The 25,589-nt window shown below is 31.7% G+C and overlaps 1 protein-coding gene across 10 annotated transcripts in view; it reads right to left on the bottom strand.

The window, feature by feature from the left end:
- Positions 1–25,589, bottom strand: part of PRKACB (protein kinase cAMP-activated catalytic subunit beta) — a 104,823-nt gene that overhangs the window by 23,489 nt on the left and 55,745 nt on the right. For 2 of the 10 annotated variants that reach the window (XM_019715236.3, XM_019715231.3), the window contains exons 2-5: positions 8,446–8,507; positions 6,168–6,296; positions 1,440–1,538; positions 327–409 (exon numbers count right to left, since the gene is read on the bottom strand). In XM_019715236.3, coding sequence (XP_019570795.1) covers positions 327–409; positions 1,440–1,538; positions 6,168–6,296; positions 8,446–8,507 — 373 coding nt within the window. Of the gene's footprint in view, positions 1–326; positions 410–1,439; positions 1,539–6,167; positions 6,297–8,445; positions 8,508–12,789; positions 12,814–14,375; positions 14,400–22,093; positions 22,427–22,680; positions 22,916–25,589 lie in introns of those variants that run through there. The other 8 variants (XM_019715234.3, XM_019715235.3, XM_019715232.3 and 5 more) reach the window with 8 other exon arrangements.

The raw sequence follows: 25,589 nt of genomic DNA, 5'->3' as shown, positions 1-25,589 counted from the left end.
TCCCTGGAGTTGCATAATTAATATTTGTTCAATAAATACTGGTATGTTTAAATTCAACTAATTTTGGCATTTTCTTGAAATTCTTCAAATAATAGATTTTCACAATATCTACCAATGGTAGAACATTAACATTGGTATCATGATGCTTTTATTTAATTTTTAAAACTCAATATGGTGTGATCTTATTAACATTTCCACGTAATTCTTCATTTAGCTAAAATATTACTAAATTCAATGACATAAATTTTTAGCATTGACAATAAATTAAAAATTTGGTTTAAAACAAAGCAAATAGTAAGATTTAAGGAGAGTAAAGCATTAGTTACCTGAACCTTCCAATTCTTCTTAGATGTGAAAACATTTCACCCCCAGGGACATATTCCATAACCATGTATAAATTAGAATTATCCTATGAAAATATAAAAAGGATAAATAAATCAAAATTATGAAACCAAGATTATTTCTTAAGAAAATTTAAGATAACGCCTTCTTCAGTTAGAAAAAGACAAATTTAAAAATCCATCTGACAGATTACTAACACTGGGAAAGAGAGAATAAATAGAAAATGCTCTAACTTTTCTGCACTGGGGCACTCACTTTTTCCCCTTAGAATTCTCGTTACAATTTAGTCTGGAACTTTTGCTGTTCCCCATTCCTACTCTTGCAGGGAACACTTAAGTCTTGAACAATTAAACACTGCAGCAATAATTTAATGCTACTGTGTATACAAAGTAATGACAATCTGAAAAAGTTAGTAAGAATATTTACAATTTATGTGCTAAATTAGGTCAGAGAGATGAATGATTTTTAACATCATCAGGAAGTCACAGGTCTTTATTTGATTTAAAGAATAAAGGAGGAAAAAGAAAAAAGATTAAAATGTTTCATATGAATTGATATTGCAGACAGATGCCAAGTATCATTCCAAAGAACTGAACAGCTGCCAAGTTAAAGAATAAATCTTGTGTGTATGTTTATGAGACAGTTGAGCAGAGGGCCAAAGACTGTTCTATCTTACGTACATGAAAAGACTAGAGCACAAATTACTAAGAGAAAGTAAATGGTGAGATAGTGGCAGAAAATGTTCAAAACAAAAATAAAGTATGTAGGTGTATTAATTTGTATGAATGTAAGAATTGCTTAATAAGATACCGCTATGGATTTTGATAAATTAAAATAATTGATTTCATAGTACAGCTCATGAAAAATTACACATTACCTTTAACAAATTCCCCAGGGAGAACCAAAACCTTTTCACATGTTACCTAAGTTTGTAAGTACAATAAGATTTAGTTATATAAAACCAAAATATTTTACTTTTTTTGTTTATTCATATTCTCCTAGTTTATCATCTGGCTTAGAATCATATTATAACTTTATATTTAAAAAACATGTATATGAGGTTGAAAATATTTTATTTGGATATTAGTAAAATTTACCTTAAAAGAATACTCCAGTCGAACAAGAAAAGGAAAATTCACTGCTTGTAATATTCTTTTCTCATTCAAAGTATGCTCTATTTGCTTCAGTTTAACAACCTGTAATTGAGAGATAAATATGTTAAATGTATTTGAATGGAATTTAAAAGTTACTATAATTTTACAAGGAAATATTAAACAAATGTTTTCCATATAATAATGAACTTCGGTAAACAAAATTGCTAGAGTTGGACAAGGATGATAGACTTATCAGATTTAAATGAAAAATCTAACAGAAGATTTAAAATTAGGTCTTAAGATGGTCAACTACGGTTTTTAATAAAGAAGCAAGAGCTAAGAAGAATTAGACTCATAATAAATTACTTAATAAATAATATGTGAAAATACTTAGTTCCTAATGACTTCTAGTTCACTAAGGAGCTGGCACAAATCACTGCAATAAACAGGTATTGATTTACATCTTCAGAGGATCAGTAATGAAATTAAAGATTGAGGAAAAGCCAATAATTGAAAAACAGTGGGTATAAATGAAACATTTGTTCACTTTATAATACATGAATAAATACAAGACAAATCCTAAAAATTCAATTTGCACAGCCACAAAAGAGGATACACAGAATATTGGCAAAAAACAGCTATGTTTATAATAAATAGGTCATTTGGGATTAATTGGGCTTCCTCTGGATTGTCTACTCAATCAGGTACATAGCAGGGGAAAGCAATTTATCCTGACTTCATGGAGACAGTTATTCTATCCCACGTTATTCTGTTTTTAATTTAAGAAAAGGTGACCTTAGGGAGACGTAAATAATCATATGTGTGTAAATCATTAGAAGGTGACATTCTTTCTTGATAAAGGCTTACTATCAATGTGGAGTAGTCATAGAACTGAAGAAGTTGAATATGAACAAGAAAGATAATTAAAGATACCATCCAATAATTAGTGTATAAAATTATAGTATAAAAATAATGTTGAGCAAAGAATAATTGACTTAAGAGTCAGAAGATCTGTGTTGTAATCTAGGTCTCCTATTCATATTTAATTAGTTTTGTGACTTTGGAGATGTTATTTCAACTCTTAGGATCTCAGTTGCTGTTGTTGTTTTTATCTGTAACATGAAATGGTTGACTCACTACTGTCCACATTCTAACTAGTTACAGAACTAATTAGTCCATACTTACCACAATACATTATATAACATTACCTGGAGAATTACTATTGGTTTGTGTTTGGTTTTTTTAAGGGATTATTTTCTTAGCAGTTTCTGGTTCACAGTAGAATTGAACAGAAGGTACAGAGATTTCCCATATAACTGCTTCCCCCACACATGCAAAATTTCCCCCATTATCAACATTCCCCACCAGAGTGGTACATTTGTTACAATCAATGAACCTATACAGACACATCATTGCTACGTGGAGTCCATAGTTTACATCAGGGTTCACTGTTGGTGCTGTACATTCTGTGGGTTGGGACACATGTATAATGACATGTAACCACCATTATAATACATACAGAGTAGTTACACTGCCTAAAAACCCTCTGTGCTCCACTTATTCATCCTTCGCTCCCCACTAACCCGAGGCAACCATTGATCTTTTCACTATCTCTATAGGTTTTTTCTTTTCCAGAATGTCATATAGTTCATACACTATGCCGCCTTTTCAGACTGGCTTCTTTCACAGAATGTGTATTTGCCTGCACGCTGCATAAAGTCTATTAGGAAGGATGGCGCATGAATATGTGAATAGCAATATATGAGCAACTGCCAAGTGAGGGTTATGATGTCATAAGTGTTCAGAGGAGAAAATGTTTACATTAGACCTAGTACATAATCTTTCTGAGTCCTAGATTCTTCATCAATAAAATGCTGATAATAATATAACAATAACACTACTTTACAAGTGACTGTGTGACATAATGCATGTCAAGTGACAACATAGTGCCTGGCACAAAGTAAAAGGTCAAAACTTGTCAATTATTATTATAATCTATTTTAAAAGGTGAGGGCTTAGCTGGGTCTTAATGATGGATAGATAACAAAGATTAGGAAAAGATGGAGGAGACAGTGCAGTCACGGTTAATATCCAGAACCATTACCTGAAGGGAGAAAATATACAAATGTAAATCTGAGTGCTAGATCCAGTCAGCTATAGCTTAGGACAGTGGTCCTCAAATTTTGGTAATGACGTACCGCTAAATAGCAGAGAAAAGTATCAAGTACCCCTGGGAGTTTAGTCCATGTTTTAGTTTCAAAATTCATATAATATTTATATTTACTTCTTAGTATTTCTGGTGGTTGAAATCTATTAAAAACACTTATAAATGTTTACTTACCAACTGCTCTTTTTCAGTCAAACCCTTGAAGAGTTATTAATAAGGAAGCAGGCCATATATTATCACATATACTCCCACCCCTCCCAGCATAGCACTACCTGTGTATAGTTCCGTGGGTCAAGTTCCAGAGAAGTGGAGTATAGAGGACGTGTAGGGGAATAGCGTGAGATAAGACTACAGTGGAGTTTGGGAGAAAATAATGAAGGGTTTGAAATAGGCTGCAGAGTTCTGACTTCATTTAATAATAAACATCAGGAAGCTGTTTGAATGAGTGAGATGATATGATATGATAAGAAAACTTTGTTGGTAGTGAGGAAGGTAAATTAGTAGATGGTGAAAACTCTGGGGTTGTGGAAATTAAGATGTTATTGTGAAAGCCCAGTTAATGTTAGTGAGGGACCAACTGGTGGGTAGTAGGGAAGATCTTAGCGATAACAAATACATTTGAAAAGAAAAATTAACGAAGGAATATAGATGCAGAAATCAGACAACCGTAGGTCAAATTCCTGATTCATCTCACTAGCTGTTTGACTTTGAAACAACTACTTAAATAGAAAGGCTATTGGCTTAAAAGGGAGTTAATGTCATACAAAGTTGTGAAGATTCACTGATACAGTAAACATAAAGTGCTTAGCCATGCTTGACACATAATATGGAATAAAGAAATGTGATTTCCTTAATTTCTGTACTGATTTTCTTCCCCTCACCCCATAAACCCTAAGACAGAAGATGCAAAAAAGAGTTTATTGAAAGATTTGTGACTTTATTGACATAAAAGAAGGTTATTATGGAGTGTTATTTGATTACTTAGCTTTAGCAAATTAACATAAATAAACTTGAAAAAAAATCAGAATATAAAGTCTTTGTCCTAATTATGAAAAGATCCAGAACACTGCCATGGAGAAATGACTAAAAATAACAGCTATTACAGAAGGTAAGGGGGTTGGGGGGTGGGAGATGAGGGTAAGGGGGATCAAATAAATATATGGTAATGGAAAGAGAACTGACTCTGGGTGGTGAACATACAACGGGATTTATAGATGATGTAATACAGAATTGTACACCTGAAATCTATGTAATTTCACTAACAATTGTCACCCCAACAAATTAAAATTAAAAAAAATAACAGCTATTATTCTGGGGAATACTCTTCCGTCATGATTTATCCCCCAGGTAGCTTTCTCAGTAACTTACTTATTAACAAGTCACTGTCTTACCAAAAAAGGAATTAAAAAGTTCTTCCCTAAATATTTTAAAGTATAAAAATAGTTTTGTCTTTTGTTTTAAAGCAGAGCTTGGACTGGAACCTCAGACCAGTCTAATGCTGTGCTGTCCAAAATGGTAGCTGCTAGCCACATGTGGTTATTTAACACTGGAAATGTGGCGAACCCAAATGGAGATATACTGTAAGGGTAATATACACACCAGATTTCAAAGGTTTGGTGTGAAAAAAAGAACGTAAAATATCTCAGTAATTTTTATATTAATTACATACTGCAGTGATAATATTTTGGATACATTGGGCTAAATAGAATCTATTAACATTAATTTCAACTGTTTCTTTTTACTTTTTCAATATGAGGCTACTAGAAAATTTTAATTTACATATGTGTCTCATATTATATTTATTAGACAGCATTAGTCTAGCCACTATCTGTAACCCTGACTGTTTCCTCTACATTTTCTTACTATCTAAACCCAGTAAGCCAAATTATCATTCCTGGGAACATAGTATCTATAAGATAATATATCAAGACTTGCCATTTTTCTTTTATTTAATTATAAGTGATTACAAAGAAAATAGAAGCTTAATATTTAAAGCATGAGTAATTGATATATCCTGATTCTTTAGATATACCACTATGTGATAAATACTTAAAATTATTTTTAAATTTTTATTGATATAATTGACATATAACATTCTATTAGTATTAAATATATAACATAATGATTTGATATTTTGTATAGTATGTAGGTTTTCAAATTTTAAATCAATCATGTTAAACAAGAGAGCTTCTACTTAATTAAAATAAGTCATAAAGTAAAATCACTAAGTTTCTGTTACCTCAATCTAAGGATCAAGTGATTTATTCTTGCATTTTTCCACAAGGCCGAATGTAGTAGAGATACGTGTTCTTTACATGATGAATTCAATATTTTTTTAGAAACATACACATACCTGTTATATGTATAAATAATTATTGAAATAATGTACTTCTATATCCTAAAACTATAAAAATGGATCATATACTCATCAGAAAGCAAATTAAGTGCAACAATAAAATTATTTGAAGGTGTCAATGGTTAAGTCATTATATTGCATCTATTAAATAATCTAGCTGATGAAAGTGACGTTTACCCCTCAAGTAAATAACAACAAAAACACTAACCTTCTGTTTATCTAAGATCTTCATGGCATAATACTGTTCAGTGGCTTTATGTTTCACCAACATGACTCTTCCAAATGAACCTGTTCCAAGGGTTTTTTTTCTTTCAAAATCCTCCAGGCCGGCATTATTCTACAGGTACATGAAAAATAAAATAAACTTTAAAATGAGAAATTCTCGTAAGAAGACTACGTTAACTATAATAGATTTAATGATAATCAGAATAGATAATTTAATTTATAACCATCCATTTAAAAACAATACAAAAGACTAGTGAGATTCCAAGTTATTGGTTCTATTTTTCCCTTTGAATAAGAAAGGATTTAATATTTGAGAAGAGAATTGTATTACCAAACAAAGCATAATAGTAATGGGAGGAAATAAGAACCACAGCTGAAATACCAATGGTCATATTCAAATATAAATTCCTAGTATTGGACTTCTAATAAATTAGTTTCATATTTTAATAATTACAAACTGACCAGAGGTACACTGACAAAAACAATCATGAAGGCCATATAGTCTTAGTGTACTTGGAAATAACAGTAATGAATACATAATCTGAGGGATCAGAGTCCTTTCACTAGAGTTACCTCTGAAGAAAGCACTGTGGAACTTAATTTCTATCTTTATACGAGCATATAGATCTAGGTAATAACAGAGCGAGAGATCCTAATGGCTTTCTCTTTCTGATGTTATAATAACCCAGTATTACCTAAAACAGTAATAAGGAAAGAAGAGTTCCTCATTCTCACAAAGATAACCAAGAGTCATTGTCCCAGAACAATAATCAGTCTCTTTTTTCTCCTTGAATAGATGCTTTGTTATGAGCAAACATCTTTGTTTGGCTTTGACTATAGCCTAGAAGCAAAGAATTGGAAGCATCAATCTACTGAATTTGCTGCTGCCACAACAAAACGAAAATTACTAGGAACAAATTATATGCTAAATAGCAATAAGGAGTAATTGCTGACCCATTTCTTTAATAGGTTTTCATTACAAAGATCTCCATGAAAATCTTAGAAAAAAATATTTCCAAGGGCCAGTCTATACAGTGTTTAGCTTGCGAAAAACGTGATGCAGAATGATTCTTGTATAAGAGAGGAATCTAGAGAGCTATCAAAGTCCATTGTAGTTGGGTTTTGTCTCTATTACAAATCAAATCTTGCCTTTGAGAAATAGCTTATCTTCCTGTTGAATCATTACAGAGAGAGCAAGCGACTCTAAGTTTCTACTTACAACATTTGTTTTCATTATAATTTAATTTCAAATTTCAATAACTTTAAATGGCAATGAGATTCTATGGCAATGTAGAAAGAAGAAAGTCCTTCTAATTCTGATTGAATTAATTATTTAACCTTATGAATTAATATTTAATTTTTGGTTATATCAACACAGATGGATTGAAATATTTAATATAGTTCCCAAATAAATAATGGAAACAAAATTCATTAATAGACCAAAGAACATCTCTTTTTGCTAGTCATTGCTTTTCATATAAATGTGTCATCATCCTCACCGCCATTAATGCTTTATGTTAGATAATGTCTAACTTTTTGTAATCAGTAGGGTGATTATATTTTAAATTATAGGTCATGCTCTAAATCTTGGTAATGATGGTATTTTCATAAAACAACATTTACTTAAAATTAAATATTTTCTAGTGAGCAAATATTTGAAGCATAAGAACTGTGCTAAGAGAAGGGTTTTCAAAATTTGACCTACTATTAAAGTTTGTTAATTATTTATAACTTCAAAAGGAGATTTTTATGGCAAGTATAGAGGACTCTTTTTATATAGAGTTTATAGATCTGTTAAGATCTAAAGCACTTAAATTAAATACAACTTACTCCATCAAAATGTTTATGAAAGAATCCCTAGGTTTGGTATGTTATCAACAGCCAAGTATTTGTGATTAAGAATTTGAAACTGGCCAATAGGACCCCCATTTTCATAATTAATAAAAATAATATGCTAGCAAAGGCATAAATAAAAATTACTCTAATATTAGAAAATATGAAGAATTTGTAGCAACTTGGAATTAGTATCAAAATTTATAACCAGGTATTATATTAAAAATTAGTTTCTTCTCCAATGTAGGCATACATAAAATTATTAATAAGTCAAAACATGTTATGACAAAAATTCCCACGTTAAGCTTATATTTATTAATGTTACTTGAAAGTTAAAGTTTCTGCAAATAGTAAATTATTTAGGCAAGAATCACAATTTTACTTAACACAGGATTTTTAAATCATAGAAAAATTTGAATATTTCTTACCTGAGCAGGATTTTCCCATTTTTTTAAAAAGTCTTCTTTGGCTTTGGCTAGAAATTCTTTCACTAAAAATACATAAAAAAAAGTCTTGTAAGAATATTTGTATTATATATAAATATACTTGCTTTAAAAACAGACTTATGTCAACTATGGTTGCCATGAAATGTGTATTCACAACCCTGATACACTAGAAATCTATTCAGTTTCTCTAAACAGGAAGCAAACATTTTCTCAAATTTCTAAAAATCTCTCATATCTTTCTATATGGAGATCACTTTAATAATTTCAAATCTAATGATAAAAATACTGTTCCCGAAAACATACGTGAAAGTAATGTAAAAAAGTTAGAAATTAGTCTAGGACAAAATACTGACTGCAAATAAATCAGCAGTGATAATTTAAAGGGGCAACAGAGCTTTTAAACATAAGAACTGAAAACAGCTGGAGAATGAACTTTTGATTTGTAGAGTTTCAAAAATTATTGATTTTGATAAAGGGTTATTTTCATGTGTAAGGATTTATGTTATTAGATTTGTGTTCTCTCTACTAAAGGTGAGAGAGAAAAGAAAAACACAAACCACAAACTAAAACATAAAAATTATCCACAAAGATCTGAAAATAAAACAGAACTAAACATCACAAACAAACAGAAAAAAACCCATTAAAAATCTCATTCTAAATTTGGAGCAAAACCAAATGTCTAATTTCAAATGTACCCTGAAGTAAAGCAATTCAAAACCTGATGTTTATATAATAATAATAGCCACATTATTTTATAAAGCTGAGGTTTGCAGTTTTAGATTTGTTAAATGGTGAATCATTGAAAAAGATTCTTCTTTTTCATTGTTTTTCCACAAAGTTATTATCAGTGATTTCTGTTTATAAACAACTTTGTTGATTAAAAACAAATGGACAAAAATTCCAAAGCGATAAAATGGCATTAACAGTATGTATTCTTGTTCCTATAGTTAGGGATGAGAGCAAAACCTAACTATACAAGAAATAATTATTTCAGTCTTTTTGTTCAGAAAGTTCTCAATATTTCTCTGATATCTAAATCTATAAATAAAGAAAAAATAGCAGAAAATAGGATTTAAATAAGGTTCAAATAGTGAAAGGTTAGACAAACTGAACATGGAGTGGTACACTGGTATGTATTTCAGAAATACAAATGATGATGGTGGTGGTGGTGATGATGATGATAATGAAAAGACAAAAGTAGAAGTGAGGAACTGACAAATTCTTTAATGAGATCATTTACTATTGTGGTAATATTAAAGTGAGGCATTTTAAAACACACAGTATTATTTCGCCTTATACCCAGTTAAGTACTTTGGCAAAACACTGTTATGAACCAAAAAGGTTGTTGGCACTCTAAGCTTTTTGAGATTTCAAAATAGTGATGACAGGCACCAATGGCAGACATTAGTTTTTAAGTCACATAAGAGTGTGCATTTCTGAAGACATTATTTTACTATTTTAAACTGTCATCTGTATTTTGCTGTTCAAATACCTATTTTAGAAAGTTTGAGAAAAATAATTTTTAAACTTAGAATTTTCCCATTGTATGAAAATCTCATCCACCAAAACAATGAATCAAATAATTGCACCTAATTATGCAAACATGGTCTAATTCCTCCCCAGGGTGGATTTGGGCGTAGAAAACTTTTACGTTTTCTTTGAGTTTAGGATGGTTTAAGTCATCTTACTTCTACAAGTTAGTGTACTAGATACAATTAAAGAAGAGTGGTTTTATAAGTAAGATCTTTTTTTTCATGGAGCAGACATATCTGCACATGGCACTGACTTGGAAATGACAGCTAAAAACAAATTTAAAATATAATTTATTGCTAAATGCAACTGTGTCTTTTAAGAAACAACTTGTGATTCCCAAAGTATACCTCTGATTTCTTTTGAAAAAAATATTTTATCTTCTATTTATAGAACTCACACATTTAGTTGCAGTATAAACTCTCCAGATGCCTGCCTGAGTAGAGATAATTTGGAGACAAGGAAGAGAATCAGAGAAATAAAAAGAAAACCTTCCTAACATCCTGTTTCAGCTTCTCCTGTCACTTTCTGCTAAGTGGATCTGGAGTTTAAGAAAACATAACTGGTCAAAGGAAGGACTGGCAGTATCTGCCAAAGATGGTTTGATAGAAAATTTCCATTACTTACTTGGTGAATAAGCTAGAGGAAAAATTTCAGGTGCTACTTAATTTTATTCACTAGCAAGATATTTAGGAAATTCTTTGAAATATTCTCTAGTCTCATCAATACTCTGAGTTTCCTGTCAAGTAGCACTGTAGAAAGTAAACAACATTTCTCATAAATGTCTTATATAACTATCAGAAATGGGTATGAATCAAAGATCTTAAATTTTGTGAATTGTTTCAATAAATAGATTCCTTTTTGGAGTAAAGAATAAGCATTAACTATAATGTGATTTAAAAGTTCTATGAAGAAAACTCTGTTCCTGAAGCACTTTTTGTCACATAAGTATATATATACACACATAAAATATCTAGTTCATAAGTACATTATTTAGATGCAAAGATGAACATAGTTAACTCTTTGTAAAAATATCAGTTAACCAAAATATGCATCTTATAAATATAGACAACAAAAATAAAATATTTCACAATATGCTGGATTATGAATAACTAAAACAATAGGCAATCCAGAACCATATGTATTTGTTTTGAATTTTATTATTTTTATACAGTGGTGAATTTAACTTTCTAAATGCTTTTCTCTGGTTATGTTTCAAGTTTATATCCACTGACATAAGGTGTTAGCAGCTAATTAATAAACTAAGTGGTGGGAGAGACAGCCAAACACTGCAGCACATTTAATCGAGTTCCCTATAAAGCATATGCTTAAAGTTCTGCATTTTTTTGTTTTCTTCTTGTGTTCTAATATATAAGCCATTTCTATAGTTAACTATTTAAACCACTGTGATATCCTGAAATAGCCAAAGGTTTTGGAGTTTGGCACATGTGAGCTAGAATCTTGGCTCTAACACTTCTTAGCTACATGTGATCATGGGTACCTATCTACAAAGGACCTAACAGTGATTAGTAACTCTCCTTAGGAAAAAATACCTCAAGGAAAGATTTTTCTGCAAATATATTTTGTTCTGTAGTGATCAATAAAGGGGCAAACCAGGTACTACAAAAATGAGGACACACCAAATATCAATTGAATTTCTCCTTAGGAGTATACATTGCAATTATATTTATGTTCCAAATAAATTTATTTCCTTTTCAGTTTGTATTATTTCAAGGGCCTATCACATTGTATTCTAAATAAATGAGCCTACCAAAGTAATCTCTACGTTCCCTCAGGGTTGGTCTGTAGGAAAGTTTACCCACATTTACAAGATGAAGAAAGAAGAAACAAAGTGACAGTTTTTAGGCATTTCCAGAAGGACATTAAAATAACAATTCTTATCACCCTTAAAATATGTTTGAATATATCGTGTTTATACATAGGACATAATTTAAATATTAGATTACAAAGTTCATTTTAAGCATTAGGAAAATTTATTAAAAATTCAAGTATGACACATCCTTATTCCATGATATGCAGATAATTCTACAATGAATAAGAATGCTTCATTAATTATATTTAGTAAATTTATTTATTAGGCATTTTTGGATTCTGTGTTGGATAAACTACATTACTACTTATTATGAAAACAGCATGTTGTTATTGTATGCCATTATCCAATTTTTTTAAAGAGGTTATCATTCATATTTGGTAAGAATTTAGAAATTATTAATATACAAATTACAACTACTTCAGATGTTGGGTTCTCCAGTCTCTTTGTAATGAGGTAAATGTCACCGCCATCTTCTACATCTCTTTGCAATAAAAACAAGATATTACTTAACTTTTACAACGGATATAAAAAAAAATAGAAGAGAAACAAACAGAAAATAAAACAAAATAGCATATAAACTTCCTAGGATAAATACCTAATTAAAATATTAGCTGCTTTATACAAAATTTACAACAGTATATTTTCTTTCACAAACCATTCATTAACTTAGTTTATCGAATTTAAGTGGTGTGTGTTAATCTACTGCTACCCTTTACAACTCTCACTGCTTCTTAGAGATATATTTGTTGTTTCTAAAATATCACCCAAGAAATTGCAATATAAACCATTTCTATAGATAAAACTCAACATAAAACTAAACAATTTCCCTCAACTAAACTGTTTTTTTTAACTCCGTCTACTTCATAAAAATATAATTTTATGAGGTGCACAACAACTTGCAAACAACCAAATAAAAAGTTTCAAAGGTAACATTTTTTTTTAATTAAAAAGCAGTTGCCTACCAGATACTTCTGAAGAGGAGCAAGCTTGTATCCAAAAAATAAATTAAACAATGATTAAGTAACACTCATATAAAGAACAGAGTAGCATGAAATCATCTATATACATTTTCCCAGAATATTATAATACAGAAATAGAACAATGATGTAGAAACTCAATTATTTGACTGAACATACTCAGAGAGGACATTTTAAAATTAAATGGTAAAGAAATAAAATCAGTTATTGCTGTTTAGTCCCAAAATCAGTATAAACACTTTAACTCCTTATAGTAATAGTGCTAATAATATGAAGTAGCATATACTGAAACACACATCCTATAACTACTGCAATACCATCTCCGGACTTTTGTTATTTATTCTTAACTCTACTGTAGGAAAAGACACTCGGAATTATAACATTTTGTTAACTCTCTTCTGAAAGACATTAGTGTCTTTCAGGCATTTTACTTCCTTGGTGCTGGTTTAACAATTTTTTCAACATTTATTGAGCACTGTTCAGGGGTACCAGAAACTGAGCTAGACTCTGGGAACACTACAAACAATAAACACATCTCCACTAATAAGGAGATGAGAAACTAATGGGGAGATAGGTGAACCATAATACTGGAATGTGGCAAGGACTACAACTAAGGAAATTATAATGTGCTACGCAAGCTTGAAAGAGGCAATTCTTGGGTTGTAAAGCAAGGCATAGTAAATAACATTGGTGCTCAATCTTGAAGGACAGATAATAGTTGAGGAAGAAGACATTCTAGGCTGGGATGATCTTATATAAAAAGCAGGGAGGAAGCTGCATGACTTATCCAGGAAATGACATCTGACTTGTAATAGCTGCAGCACAGGGTGTAAGTGGACAGCAGCAGTGGGAGGTGAAGTGTATAGGCAAGAAGGTGCCCAATCATGGAAGCAATTGTTTCCATGTCACTTGCTAAGGAAGAGGGGGGCCAGGTTAAGCAAGGAGGGATAACAGTGGGGGTTAGAGGCCCGAACATTTTAAACCTTAATGGCTATTATGTAGTGACTAAGGGAGGGGGCGATCCCTCTAAATTTTTCTATTAGGGAAAGAGCAAGTATTAGGCACTAAAGCAATTATATATTTCTTTGTAGTATCTTTTATTGTAATAATACATACTTTTTTACTGAACAGATTATAATCCCTGGGCCCCCCTAATCACTTTGTGATTACATTATTTTCATCCTTTACCTTAATAGAAACATTATTTAAGAATTATTTAGTGTATATCAGGAAACACAAAACAAGGTGGAAACTGAGAAAAGTTATGTATGAAAATACCAAGTTCTATAAACAAATTACAGAACAGGACAATCCTTTCCAAAACCTCTGGAGAGTGTATGTCTAGCAAAGTGTAATAGTTGTCTTCTGCCATCCCTACTTTAAACACCCACCTCTTTAGAGCTCTACATTTGTTATTTCTAAGAATACCGCGCCCCCCACCCCACAGGCTATACTACAAATATTTTCAATAAACTAAATATAAAACATTTTAGTTACCACAAAATACCTCATAAAACCCAATTTATAGCAATCAAAGTAACAGAATTATTCTGTAAAAAGTGGTTTCCTACCAGAAGCTTCTGATGAATTGCATGCTTGATCAAAAAGAATAAACAGATAAATAACATATAAAATAACAGACCCACAAGTTATCCATCTATATATGTTCATTAGTATATTTACACAGAGAAATAGAATAAAAAAATACTTGAGCATACAAATACAAGTGTTTTATATAAGGATCACAACAAATTTTTTGGATATATATATTATTTTTAATCAACAAAACCTTATTCTAAAAATGTGTTAATGAAACATTATATTCTGTCCCTTTAATGTGAAGAGCAATTGTGTTCACTTTGCTGAAGGGACACTTGATTTGCTTTACCACATTCAAACATGTTCATTCAAAGCAAATTCACTTAACCTTAAAAATAATAGTGGCTACAAAAACCAACTTTAATTATTGCAGTTGCGTTTGTGTAGTTCAGTGGATGGGACCATGACTACTTTCATTTTTTAAGGTATCAATTAGTCGTACACAAAGTCACACATGAATGGGTGTTTGGAAATTAAAGACAGTAAAAGCTACATTTCCTATTGTGATATTTGTTTTCCTCTTCTTTCCTCTCCTTATGCTTTTTTATTAGTTAATTCTTTATCAAGTCTCAATTACAAGTGAACACTATAATTGACTAGCTTTCACTAAACTGTAAATAACTATTAAAACTTTTGGTGAAACATACATTTAAATGATCAAATTATAAAAATGATCAAATTAACTGCACTAGTATCTGTATGGACAGAGGGATACACCATGAACCCACATAGTGTACTAGTCACAACTAATCACATTACATGCTTTCTCTCCCAACTTGCTCTCTGTCTGGGAGGCTGTGGATTTTCTAGGCCATTCAAGCCATGTTTGATTGGAGATGTTCCCTATAGGATTTTGTAATAAAAACTTAAACTAAATTTATAGTCATAAAACTAATGATCCAGGCAATCTTTGAAATGTATTTTACTTCCTTAATTGTTCACTGAGGCCTTTTCTCAGAGTAATATTACATTTACCATAATCATATGCTAAAGATTTTCCATTTGGTTCTAAATTTAAATATTCTTTCTTGCAGACAGTGTAGAGCTAGGAGTGGATCCCCCGATAACACAGTATTCATATTTCAACTTAACTAGATAGTAATAAGTGGATCAATAAATGGTTATGCCAATTTATATTGCCACCATATCCTTGGGGATCCATAGCCTCAAAAAAAATGTGTTCTATCACTTTCTAAATTTTGCTCATCCAATGGATAGTAAATCATATCTTCTTGTTGAAGATTAGGTAAATATCTCTTAGAATTCTATAATTTTCTCTTAAAGGTCTTATTACCCTTTTATTAGATTTATCTACTAGATTCTTTAAAACTTTGGTTGCTATTGTACAAGGGAGATTAAAAAAAATTACTGTTTGTGTTTGCTGCTGATATATAACACATAGTTGATGTTTATATATTGATCTTATTATATCTGGCAATCTTGCCAGTTTCTGTTATTAACTCTAAAATGATACTGGTAGAATCTCTTGAATGTTCTATGTACACAACCACATATCATCTGCAAATAATGACAATTTTGTTCCCTCCCATCTTTTTCTTGTCTTACTGTGCAGGTTATAGCTAATAGTGCAATGTTGTACAGAAATAGACAATTCCTAACTTCAGAGAAAATGTTTCTAATTTTCTTTTCCCATACTTTACTTGTAAGGCTATACCAGACTCAAATAAATTTAAGAATACTTCCTCTTTTTTAATTCTTTGGGAGATTTTGTACAAGATTAAAATGTTTGTTCTTTGAATATTTCCTAGGAGTTGACTGTAAAATGGACCAGTCCTCATTTTGTTAAGTTTGAGTAAAGATTTTAACTGATTAAATCTTAAATAGGTATAGTTCTAATCAATTATTTTAAAACTAACCTTTGGCTCTGATGTATCTTTATTCTCTATTTCACTGGTTTATGCTCATGCTGTGCTTTCTAACTTTATTTGAATATTTACATCATTAATGTCTTTCTCCTTTCCTACTATAAGCATTTAAAAATTTGTCTCTAAATCCACTTAAGGTACACCCCACAAGTTTTGATATATATTGAGTTTTAAATTTGTAAGTGAATTCTTGATCTGTGAGTCATCTGAATTTTTAAATCCCCAGATATAAAATGTATGTGTTTATTTAGTCTTTTATTGTTGATTAAATTGTTTTGTGGTCAGACACCATGGCTATATCAATTCTTCAAAATGTTTTGAGTATGTTTAGTATTCTGTATTTCTGTGTATTCTTTTAATTACTGGATGAAAATTTTTTATGTATATCTATAAATCTTATATAATTTTTCCTTCTAAATGGGTCAATCTTGTGTTATATATTTTGAGGTTCTGTAGAGGTGCATACAATTTTTTCTCATATTTAATATGATTATTAATTTTAAATGGTAGCCTGTATGTGACAATTCTCCTCTCTGACATTTTTATAAGGATCTAATCCTGTTGTAGCTGTTGAATAGCATTTATAGGTGTGTGTGTGTGTGTGTGTGTGTGTGTGTGTGTGTGTGTGTGTTTTGATTTTGGATTGTGAACTCAAAGTTCAGTGGGGCTTTATATGAGCAACCTGCAGAGCTTGACTAGAGAGTATGTTTTGTGTTAGCACCTGCCTGGCATCCAGTGGATGTTACTAGCCTGGGACTGTTATAATAACGTACTTCATCTTATTCATGATTCTTAGACCACACAATTAATACACATGAAAACCTGAACTCTACTGGAGGAGAAGTAATTGATTACAAACTCTCAGGAGAGCCATCCCACACACATGCATGCATAGCGCTGTCCTGTCCTCTGGAACCCAAGCCAAGAGATAGAAGCTGCCTTATTTTCTCTCTTTGTTAGTGAAGAGGTTTTAATTTCTAATCTACTCTCTCACTGAAGTTATGATACTTTGAGGATCCTGGCTTTATATAGGAGTCTAAAAAAATCCCACATTGCATGGATCAAATAAATTGTCTTCTGTCTCTGTAAAGCCATTTAAAACCAAAGTCCTTTGGTAACCAAGGTATGAAAATCTCCTTGGGATAGTCAAAGTATGCTCCCTCCTACAGCTCTAGTTTTCATTCACCATATCACTTTTTTGCACACTGAGGGTTTCTATTATATTTCTGTAAGTTCAGGTATTCATTTAAAGGCATGCTCACTATATTTTATTCAGCATTTCTAGGTGCTGTTGTATCTTCATTAATTTTTGCTCTAGAAGGATATTCAAATCTCCAATTTTTGGATTTTTTTTCTGTGTAAGACTAGCTTTATGTTAAGTTGTAAGATGCAAAAAGACCTGGATATTTGTGAGATTCATTTTTTTAATTCTTGAAGTTCAAAACTTCCATCAAGATATATTTAACTGATGGTGTCTTTTGTTAATCTTTGTCAAAACACAATGAGCTCTTTCAATCTACAGATTCAAATTTTTCTTCAACTGAGAGGTTTTCTTGAATCATATATATTTTTTATTATTACTTCTGTTCTGTTAGTCATTATCTGTTCTTTGGGAATGCTATTCATTCAATTTGTAGAGTTTTCTACTTTAACCTAATATAGTTTTAACCTCATAATTTCAATCCTGTCCATGTCCCCTACATTCTGGAGGTTTTTATCAAGCTAGTTCTTCATATCATTACTCTCCCGCAGTGATTATTTCGATCTTTACTGCTTCTAAGGCTTTATATTCTGCCAATTCCAGGTTTATTTTCTTATAACTTTCCCTTATCATATCATTATTGCTTTGTTTCTATTCCTGCCTTTTAACCAACTGTCTTTGCATTTTAGTCCCTTGTTTTATCTTATCTTTCATGTCGTGTTTCATAAATTCCATGTTCACTTGAAATTTTTAAGAATTCAACAAAGATGCTATGTATAATTTATTTTTAAACCCTCCACCACAAATATTTTCTAAACATAAGTTCACTCTCTTCCTCCTGAAGGCTACGATTTAATCCTTTAATGATGCACCATCTCTTTTATAGGCTCCATGTTGTTGCTTTTCTTGCTTATTCATTCATGAACAATGAGAAGCCTTTCAGAACTTTACAACGCCCCCAAATACGGTGGATCCTCTCACCTCTCACCTCTTATTTGGCTCTGTTGGAATCAAATTTTCAGATATTTAGTTGATACGTATTTACATTATCAGTTAAATAATCCAGTGATTTTCAGAAATGGGAATGAAGCCCGGACTATAAGGTTCCTTGCTAGTGGTGATACGCACCATATCAGGGAAGGGCCCTGTCACAGGGAAGAAGAAAAGCCACTTTTTCAATTTGGAATACCCTATCAAATTTTGGGTTGTTCCATTATAACTGTTTTAAATGAAAGTAATCAGCAGTAATGGATCTATCACTTCCCAGCAGTCAGTCTTTTTTATAGGCTTCATCCCTCCAAGTTAGTGAGGGTGAAACTACTGTTTATTTCTTTCCCATGAAGGAAAACTACTCAATGTAAAACTGTGAGTTAAACTTTGGTGTCTGATCGTCAGTCTGATACTGTACATTTCTGGGCAAGTACCCTTCCTTAATTGCAGAACTAATACACTGTTTTCCCAGGGTTTTTTTGTTGTTGTTTTTTGTTGTTTGGTTGTTGTTGTTGTTCTTTTATCTTCAATCAGATCTAGAATGGACAATTTAGGTGCTTGTGCTTAAATCTGAAAATGTCCTGTAATTCATAAAGGTCAATGCCTTCTTCTTTGGAGATTTGCTTTCAACTACAGGTGGACAAATCAGAGTTCTCACCTGGGGATGTTGCTATAGTGATGCTATTTATGTTCTGATAAGCATATAAAATTACAAAAAATAAATAAAATGACTGCTATTTTTCATTGATAATGTAAGAAAAGTATTCAAATATGTAAAAAAGAGGGATAATTTTTAGTCATACATTCTACAAGAATTACTGTATTTAGGGCACTGGGGTAACTACTGGAAACACAGAGATGACCGCGGCATTTATTGACTTAAGGAGTTCAAAGGTTGGAGAAGGAAATTGCCATGCTGATATATAATTTCAATATAATACAAATAATTGTTATAGTTTATAAGCTTGCTTTGAGAGTACAGGGTAATCACCTGACTCTATAGAGTCAATGATGGAGGCACTAAAAGTATAGGTGGTTTTCAGAATTTTTATGGTAAGGTATAAATATAGAAAGGTACCGTGTTTCCCCGAAAATAAGACTGGGTCTTGTATTGTTTTACTCCAAAAGACGCATTAGGGCTTATGTACAGAGATGTCATCCTGAAAAATCATGCTAGGGTTTATTTTCCGGTTAGGTCTTATTTTTCAGGGAAACAGGAGCAAGGAATAATATGTATGGATAGATCAGAACAATATGTATGGATAGATCAGAATTTTATGAGAGATGTAAATAAAGCCAGAAAGCTAAGTCATTGATCTTACATGACCTACTAAGGGGTTTGATGTTTACCTGAGAGATCACACCTGTAACTGAAAGGTTTCACGTTGGGTTAAGAAATAGGTATATTTGCTTTCTAAAAATGGCAGCATGAAAAATGATCTGGAGGGATACAAAACTAAAAGCTGAGACAAGTTTAAGAAGATACAGAATGTTTGACCTAAAAGCATTCCCAATGTCACAGAGACTGAAGAAAGCTGAGTGATTTCTGACACATTGCTGATGTAGAATCAATACAAATTAATGACTTGAGTGCATGTTTGGGGGTTACGAAACAAGTTAGGAATGACTACAAAGTTTCTGTTTTAAGTTCCTGCATGGGCAGTGGGATCATTAACAGAAATCCGAATCAATGAAAAAGGAGTAGATTTGGGATGGAAAGAGAGAATTCACTTTTGAAAGAAACATTCAGGTAACAACTAAAGATATGGGCATGGATGAGATCATTCAGAGAGAATGTAGTATTAAAAGAGGGCCAAAGATAGGTTCCTAGAGAAAACTAACATTTAATAGGCAGGCAGGAAAAAAGGAATAGCTTTTTAACCAGAAGAGTGCCACATTTACTTAAATACTACAAGTGAAGCTATAGACTAAAACATGAAGGTCTGGCATTTGCTTATTTTTACAAATAAAACACACTTCATTTGTAATTTCCACATGTCAAATGGCTAAGGCATTTAACCATTTATAGCAAGAGTAAAACTTGAACAATTCTGAAAATGTCAGAATACCTAGTTGTGGTTACTATGATTCCTATGGTAGAAAAGGCTGTAAGGGCATGCCGATATGGTCAAGTATATCAAATATTATCCGACTAATCCATAGATTTCTTGAAAGAAAAGTAAAGCAATAAAACACCAGTAACAATTTTCTTTAGCTAAATCGAACACATCCAATTGTAAAACGTCTAGAACACCACAGTGGTTACCTAAAGATTCTGTCATATACCCAACTTTCACAGAGAAAACACACATTGGCTAGACTCAGAGAAATCTAATATTTTAAGTATGATTACCAGGTATATTCAGTTTTGATATCCATAGAAATTCTAAGGAATGGTAACATGTTGATTTGGTGATATCAGCCCAAACTTAAAACACAAAATCAGAACTATTCATTTGCTAACAGGAAAATAACAGGATAATAATAATAATTCTTAATATCTTGCATGTAAAATTTGTATTGTAATGTCTAACATTCTCTAAGCAAGTATTTAACAGTGTACAAGAGGGTGATGCTATACTGCAGTAGGATAAAAACATATTTGATAATAATTAGGTGATCTTCAGTTATAGAAGAAAAGGTTCAGCTGTTTTGAATTCTATCATTATACAGCACAAATTTAACTCTCTCAGGTTCTGAATTCCAATTCCAAATCTTTTAAGTGTAAATTATAGGCTATTATGTTACAAGAAAAAACATATAATACTTCTTTTAAAAATCTGATTCAAAGGTTAACTTATAAATATCCTCTTTTTAAGTTAAGTTAAGCAAAAAGATAGTAATGAATTATGCTGTAAGCAAATATTTCTCACTCTAACAACAGGATATCTATTTTTAGCTGCAGTTTTGGCTTAAAGTGAATAGCTTTAACCCTGTGATAGAGTGCAGTATATACTATAGTATATTTTCTAAAAAAACATTTTTAGAATTTTTAAAAAATCATGTTATAAAAACAAAAAGAAAACTAATTATCACAAAAGTACTTATTCTAACAAATTATTTTCCCCAAAATATTTCTGAAAAATGTTAATAAAGCTTCCAAAACCAAAATGTACATATTTATTTCATCATTAAACCCCTATTTCTGAATGAGTTGTACATAAAAGCAACCAATATGTCAATTAAATTTTGGCAACATCTTATTCAAGATTAGCATTTTCATATAAAAAAATCAGCTAACAAAAATTAATATTAGAATGACAAAGCTAAAAAGAAGAAAGTTTAATCACCTTCAGGATTAGATACAAAAAATTCCTCTCCTATCATGGTGGGTCTTTCACTACTAATTTATAACACAGTAACAACAGTATCTAATAAATGCAATAAATCAAACCTAAAGAAATTTAGGAACTGATTATTAACAGTAGTATTAGTTGTTCACAGTTCTTAATGTAAAAGCAAATTAATGCCTAAATGCAAAGCATCAACAGAAGATATAATTCACTGTAGTTCTGGCTGTACAACTGCTCCTTTAAAAAATAATATTTCCTCTTATAGTTAAATATTTCTAAAAATATAAAAATAGCTTCAGAGTCTCAGAGAGCATACTTACCACTCATGATGAAAACCAACCTTTCCAAAACATATTGCTCAAAACAACAATCCAACAGCAAAGGGAGTTATGCTAATCTCTAGAGGTAGAAGCCGATGGTGTAAACACATACACTGGAACATGCAGCACACAAAAAACGAAAAGAGCTTTCTTTTGTTTTAAAAAGGAAAGCCCCTAGAAGCAAAGCGTAACTGCCCAGCGTGAGATGTCACTAGTAAACATCAAATTAATGCCAAAGATGTGTATAACTAGATTTAATTTCTTCCAATCTAGTTATCCTAACCTCTTTCATATACCACTAGAACAACTCAAAATGGCAGGGAGAAAATGTTCGAACCAGGATGTATAAGATGTTCTCAATTATATCAGCATGAGTTGTTACCACGGCAACATTAGACCAGAATTATCGGTTCACTTGTAACCAAGGAGTAGCTTTTCTAAAGCTTTAATTAACCAAGGCAAATACAATACCTTTTTTTTTTTTAAAGCCACATGCTTTTAAAATTACCATATTTCTTAAGCACTTATCTACCGTTCTTACATCTTTCAAAGATATAAAAAAAATGCTGTTTTCTTCCAATACTCACACAATCCCATGTTGAACCTGGCAAGGAACAAACAGCAGAATGATTGCACCTAAACGTCTTTCAATTACACCAGCTCTTACTGCTAGCTGTGGACCTCACTGATATTAAAATGCTGTGTGCTGTTGCTAGTGACTATTGGCGATGAATCTTATTGCCCAGATCGCTGATAGCTTTCATTTTTCATGAGCCAGAAAGCTATACTGCAGCACAAATGTTAACCATTTAAACATTCTGTATTACGGAAGAGACAAAATATAGTACTTTATATATCTTTATTTTAAAGGATATCATAAAATAACTTATTTATAAACTTCCATTAAATTCAGCATTACAAACAGTGTCAGATGCCACTTAGGTGGTTTTCAAAAGAGGAGAACACACAAAAAAAGTTTCTGGCAATCATCACTGAAGTGTAAAATTCCTTACATCAAAGAAGATTAAGATGACAGATTGTATAGCAAGGTGGGCAGATGGCATGGCATGGTGAACAGAATATTCTGACTCCCAGAGACCCAAAAATTTGTACCAAAATGGTACAATATAGAATGATGCCTTGTTAAGTGGAACTTCAGCAAGTGAATATGCCATTTTAACAGTTGCCAGGTGAGACACGACTTCCAGTGACAAGGGAATAAGTAAGTCAGCAAATCTTCTCTCCAAGAAACAACTATGAGCTGGACAAAACTATCAACAACAGTTTCATGGCTTTAGAAATTTAACAAATTGAGAAGCATTTATTCATGAAAACCTGCTGAATTTTGCGTAAGAACAGGAGAGAGTGTGATGTTATTGGTTGGTGCTGCTCCAGTTCCCCCACAGCTGTCAGTGTCGTACTTCTATCAGGGCGGGGCTGGCCATGACAACCAACAGCTTTGCTGCCAGAGAGGGCTCACTTGATTTGAAGAGAAGGCCAAAGAATCCCAAACAAGTGATGTTGTCAATAAAAAAAAAGTAAACAGTAGGAAATGAACAGGGAAATGTCCATCTTTGCTAGTCTGAAGTGTGTCCTTGGTAGAGGTATACAGCAAACTGGTGGCATAGCAAGAAATTCAACATAGAAAATGGAAATTAGGGAGGCAGAGAGGGTCTAGATAAACTCCCCAAATATCTTTGGCTGACTAGGAAACTATCTGATAGGGGAGACCGAAGAGCGCCCAGCAGAAAGTTAAAGCTGGTATAGACTTGAAAACTGTCTGAATATTGAATGCATTCCCCAACCCACAAACCACTCCATCAGCATAGATGGGCTCAAAGTGTGTAAATACAACTTTTGATTAATCACTGAGTAACAACAACACTATGCAGACACAGGGTAATCCCAAGCAGAGAATTCAGCAGCCAGACACCATGGGGAACACAGTCCATAGATTAAGGGCAAGAAAGTTATTAAAAACAAAATAAAACATAAACAAAAAACAACCTTCAGGGAAGAAAAAAAAATCAGAATCCAGAACTCCTACAAAATTATTATTTTAAAAAGTCCATTTTTTCATAAAAAACATTATGTAATCCATAATGAGGAAAAAAGGCAGTCAATAGAAAATGTCACTGTATGGAACCAGATATAGAATTTAGCAGGTAAAAGACTTCAAAAGAACTATGACACATACATCAAAAGAATAAAAGGAAATTGTGTTTAAAGAATTAAAGGAAAACATGATGGCAATGATATAACAAAGCAATTTCAATATAAAAAGAGACACTATTAAAACATAAAAAATATAGACTTGGAAAAATACAACAACCAAAACTTAAAAACTCACTACACAGACCCAACAGCAGATTTGAGGACAAAAGACTGAATCAGCGAACTTGAAGATAGACCAATAGAAATCATCCAGTCTGAAGAATACAGAGAACAAAAGATAGGAGAAAGATGAATGGAGCTTCAGAAATCTGTAGGATATCAAGGTTACTAACACATACAAGTATGTAATGGGAATCACAGAAGGAGAGGATAGAGACAAAGGGCAAAGAAAATATATTTAAAGAAATAATGGCTGAAAATGCCAGTTTTAATGGAAAAGATTAACCTGCAGATCCAAGATGTTTAAGTTATTCCAAGTATAGTAAACACAAAGAGATCCATACCTAAACACATCATGTTCAAGTTGTTAAAAGACAAAGACAAGGAGAAAATCTTGAAAACAGCCAAAGAATAATGACTAATCATGTACAGGGGAAAGCAATACAATTAATCATAACTTCTTAACAGGAATAAGAGAGGCTAGAAGGCAGTGGAATGATATATTCAAAGTGCTAAAAGAAAACAGAAAAAAAAATAGTTTACAACAATTCTCTGTCTGCGAATGCTATCCTCCAAAAACTAAGGTGAAATATACAAATCCCAGATAAACAACAACAAAGGGTATTTGTTGCAAGCAGAAATACTTAAGGAAGTCCTTTCAGCTAAAAATAAATGACACTGGACAGTATTCAAATTGAGAGGAGGAAATGAAGAATACTGAAAATGGTAAACATATAAGTAAAAGCTACATAAGTACATATTTTTATGTTTTCGCTTAATTTCTTTAAAGGACTTAAAACTATAAGAAGCAATAATTAGAATACTGCATTGCTCAGTTTATAAAAACATACGTGTAATATTTGTGAAAATAATAACATAAAACTGGAGTCAAAGTAGCTACATTTTACTAGAATTAAGTCAGTATTATTTTGAACTAGATTGTGAGAAGATAAAATGCATATTATAACACCGTAATCAACTATTAAGAAAATATCTTAAATATTTAGTATAAAAAATCAAAGAGGAATTAAAATGGCACCCTATAAATATTTGTTTAACAAAAAAGGAGGAGAGGAGTGAAAACAAAAAGTCTATAAGAGAAAACAAACAGCACAATGGAAGATGTCAATCCAACCATATCAATAATTACATTAATTGTGAA

This window comes from Rhinolophus sinicus, chromosome 14, assembly GCF_057876585.1.
Source record: "Rhinolophus sinicus isolate RSI-liver-muscle chromosome 14, RSI-T2T, whole genome shotgun sequence".
Taxonomy (NCBI): Eukaryota; Metazoa; Chordata; class Mammalia; order Chiroptera; family Rhinolophidae; genus Rhinolophus; species Rhinolophus sinicus.
The sequence above is the reverse complement of the archived record's forward strand: the minus strand, read 5'-3'. Positions and strand labels throughout refer to the sequence as shown.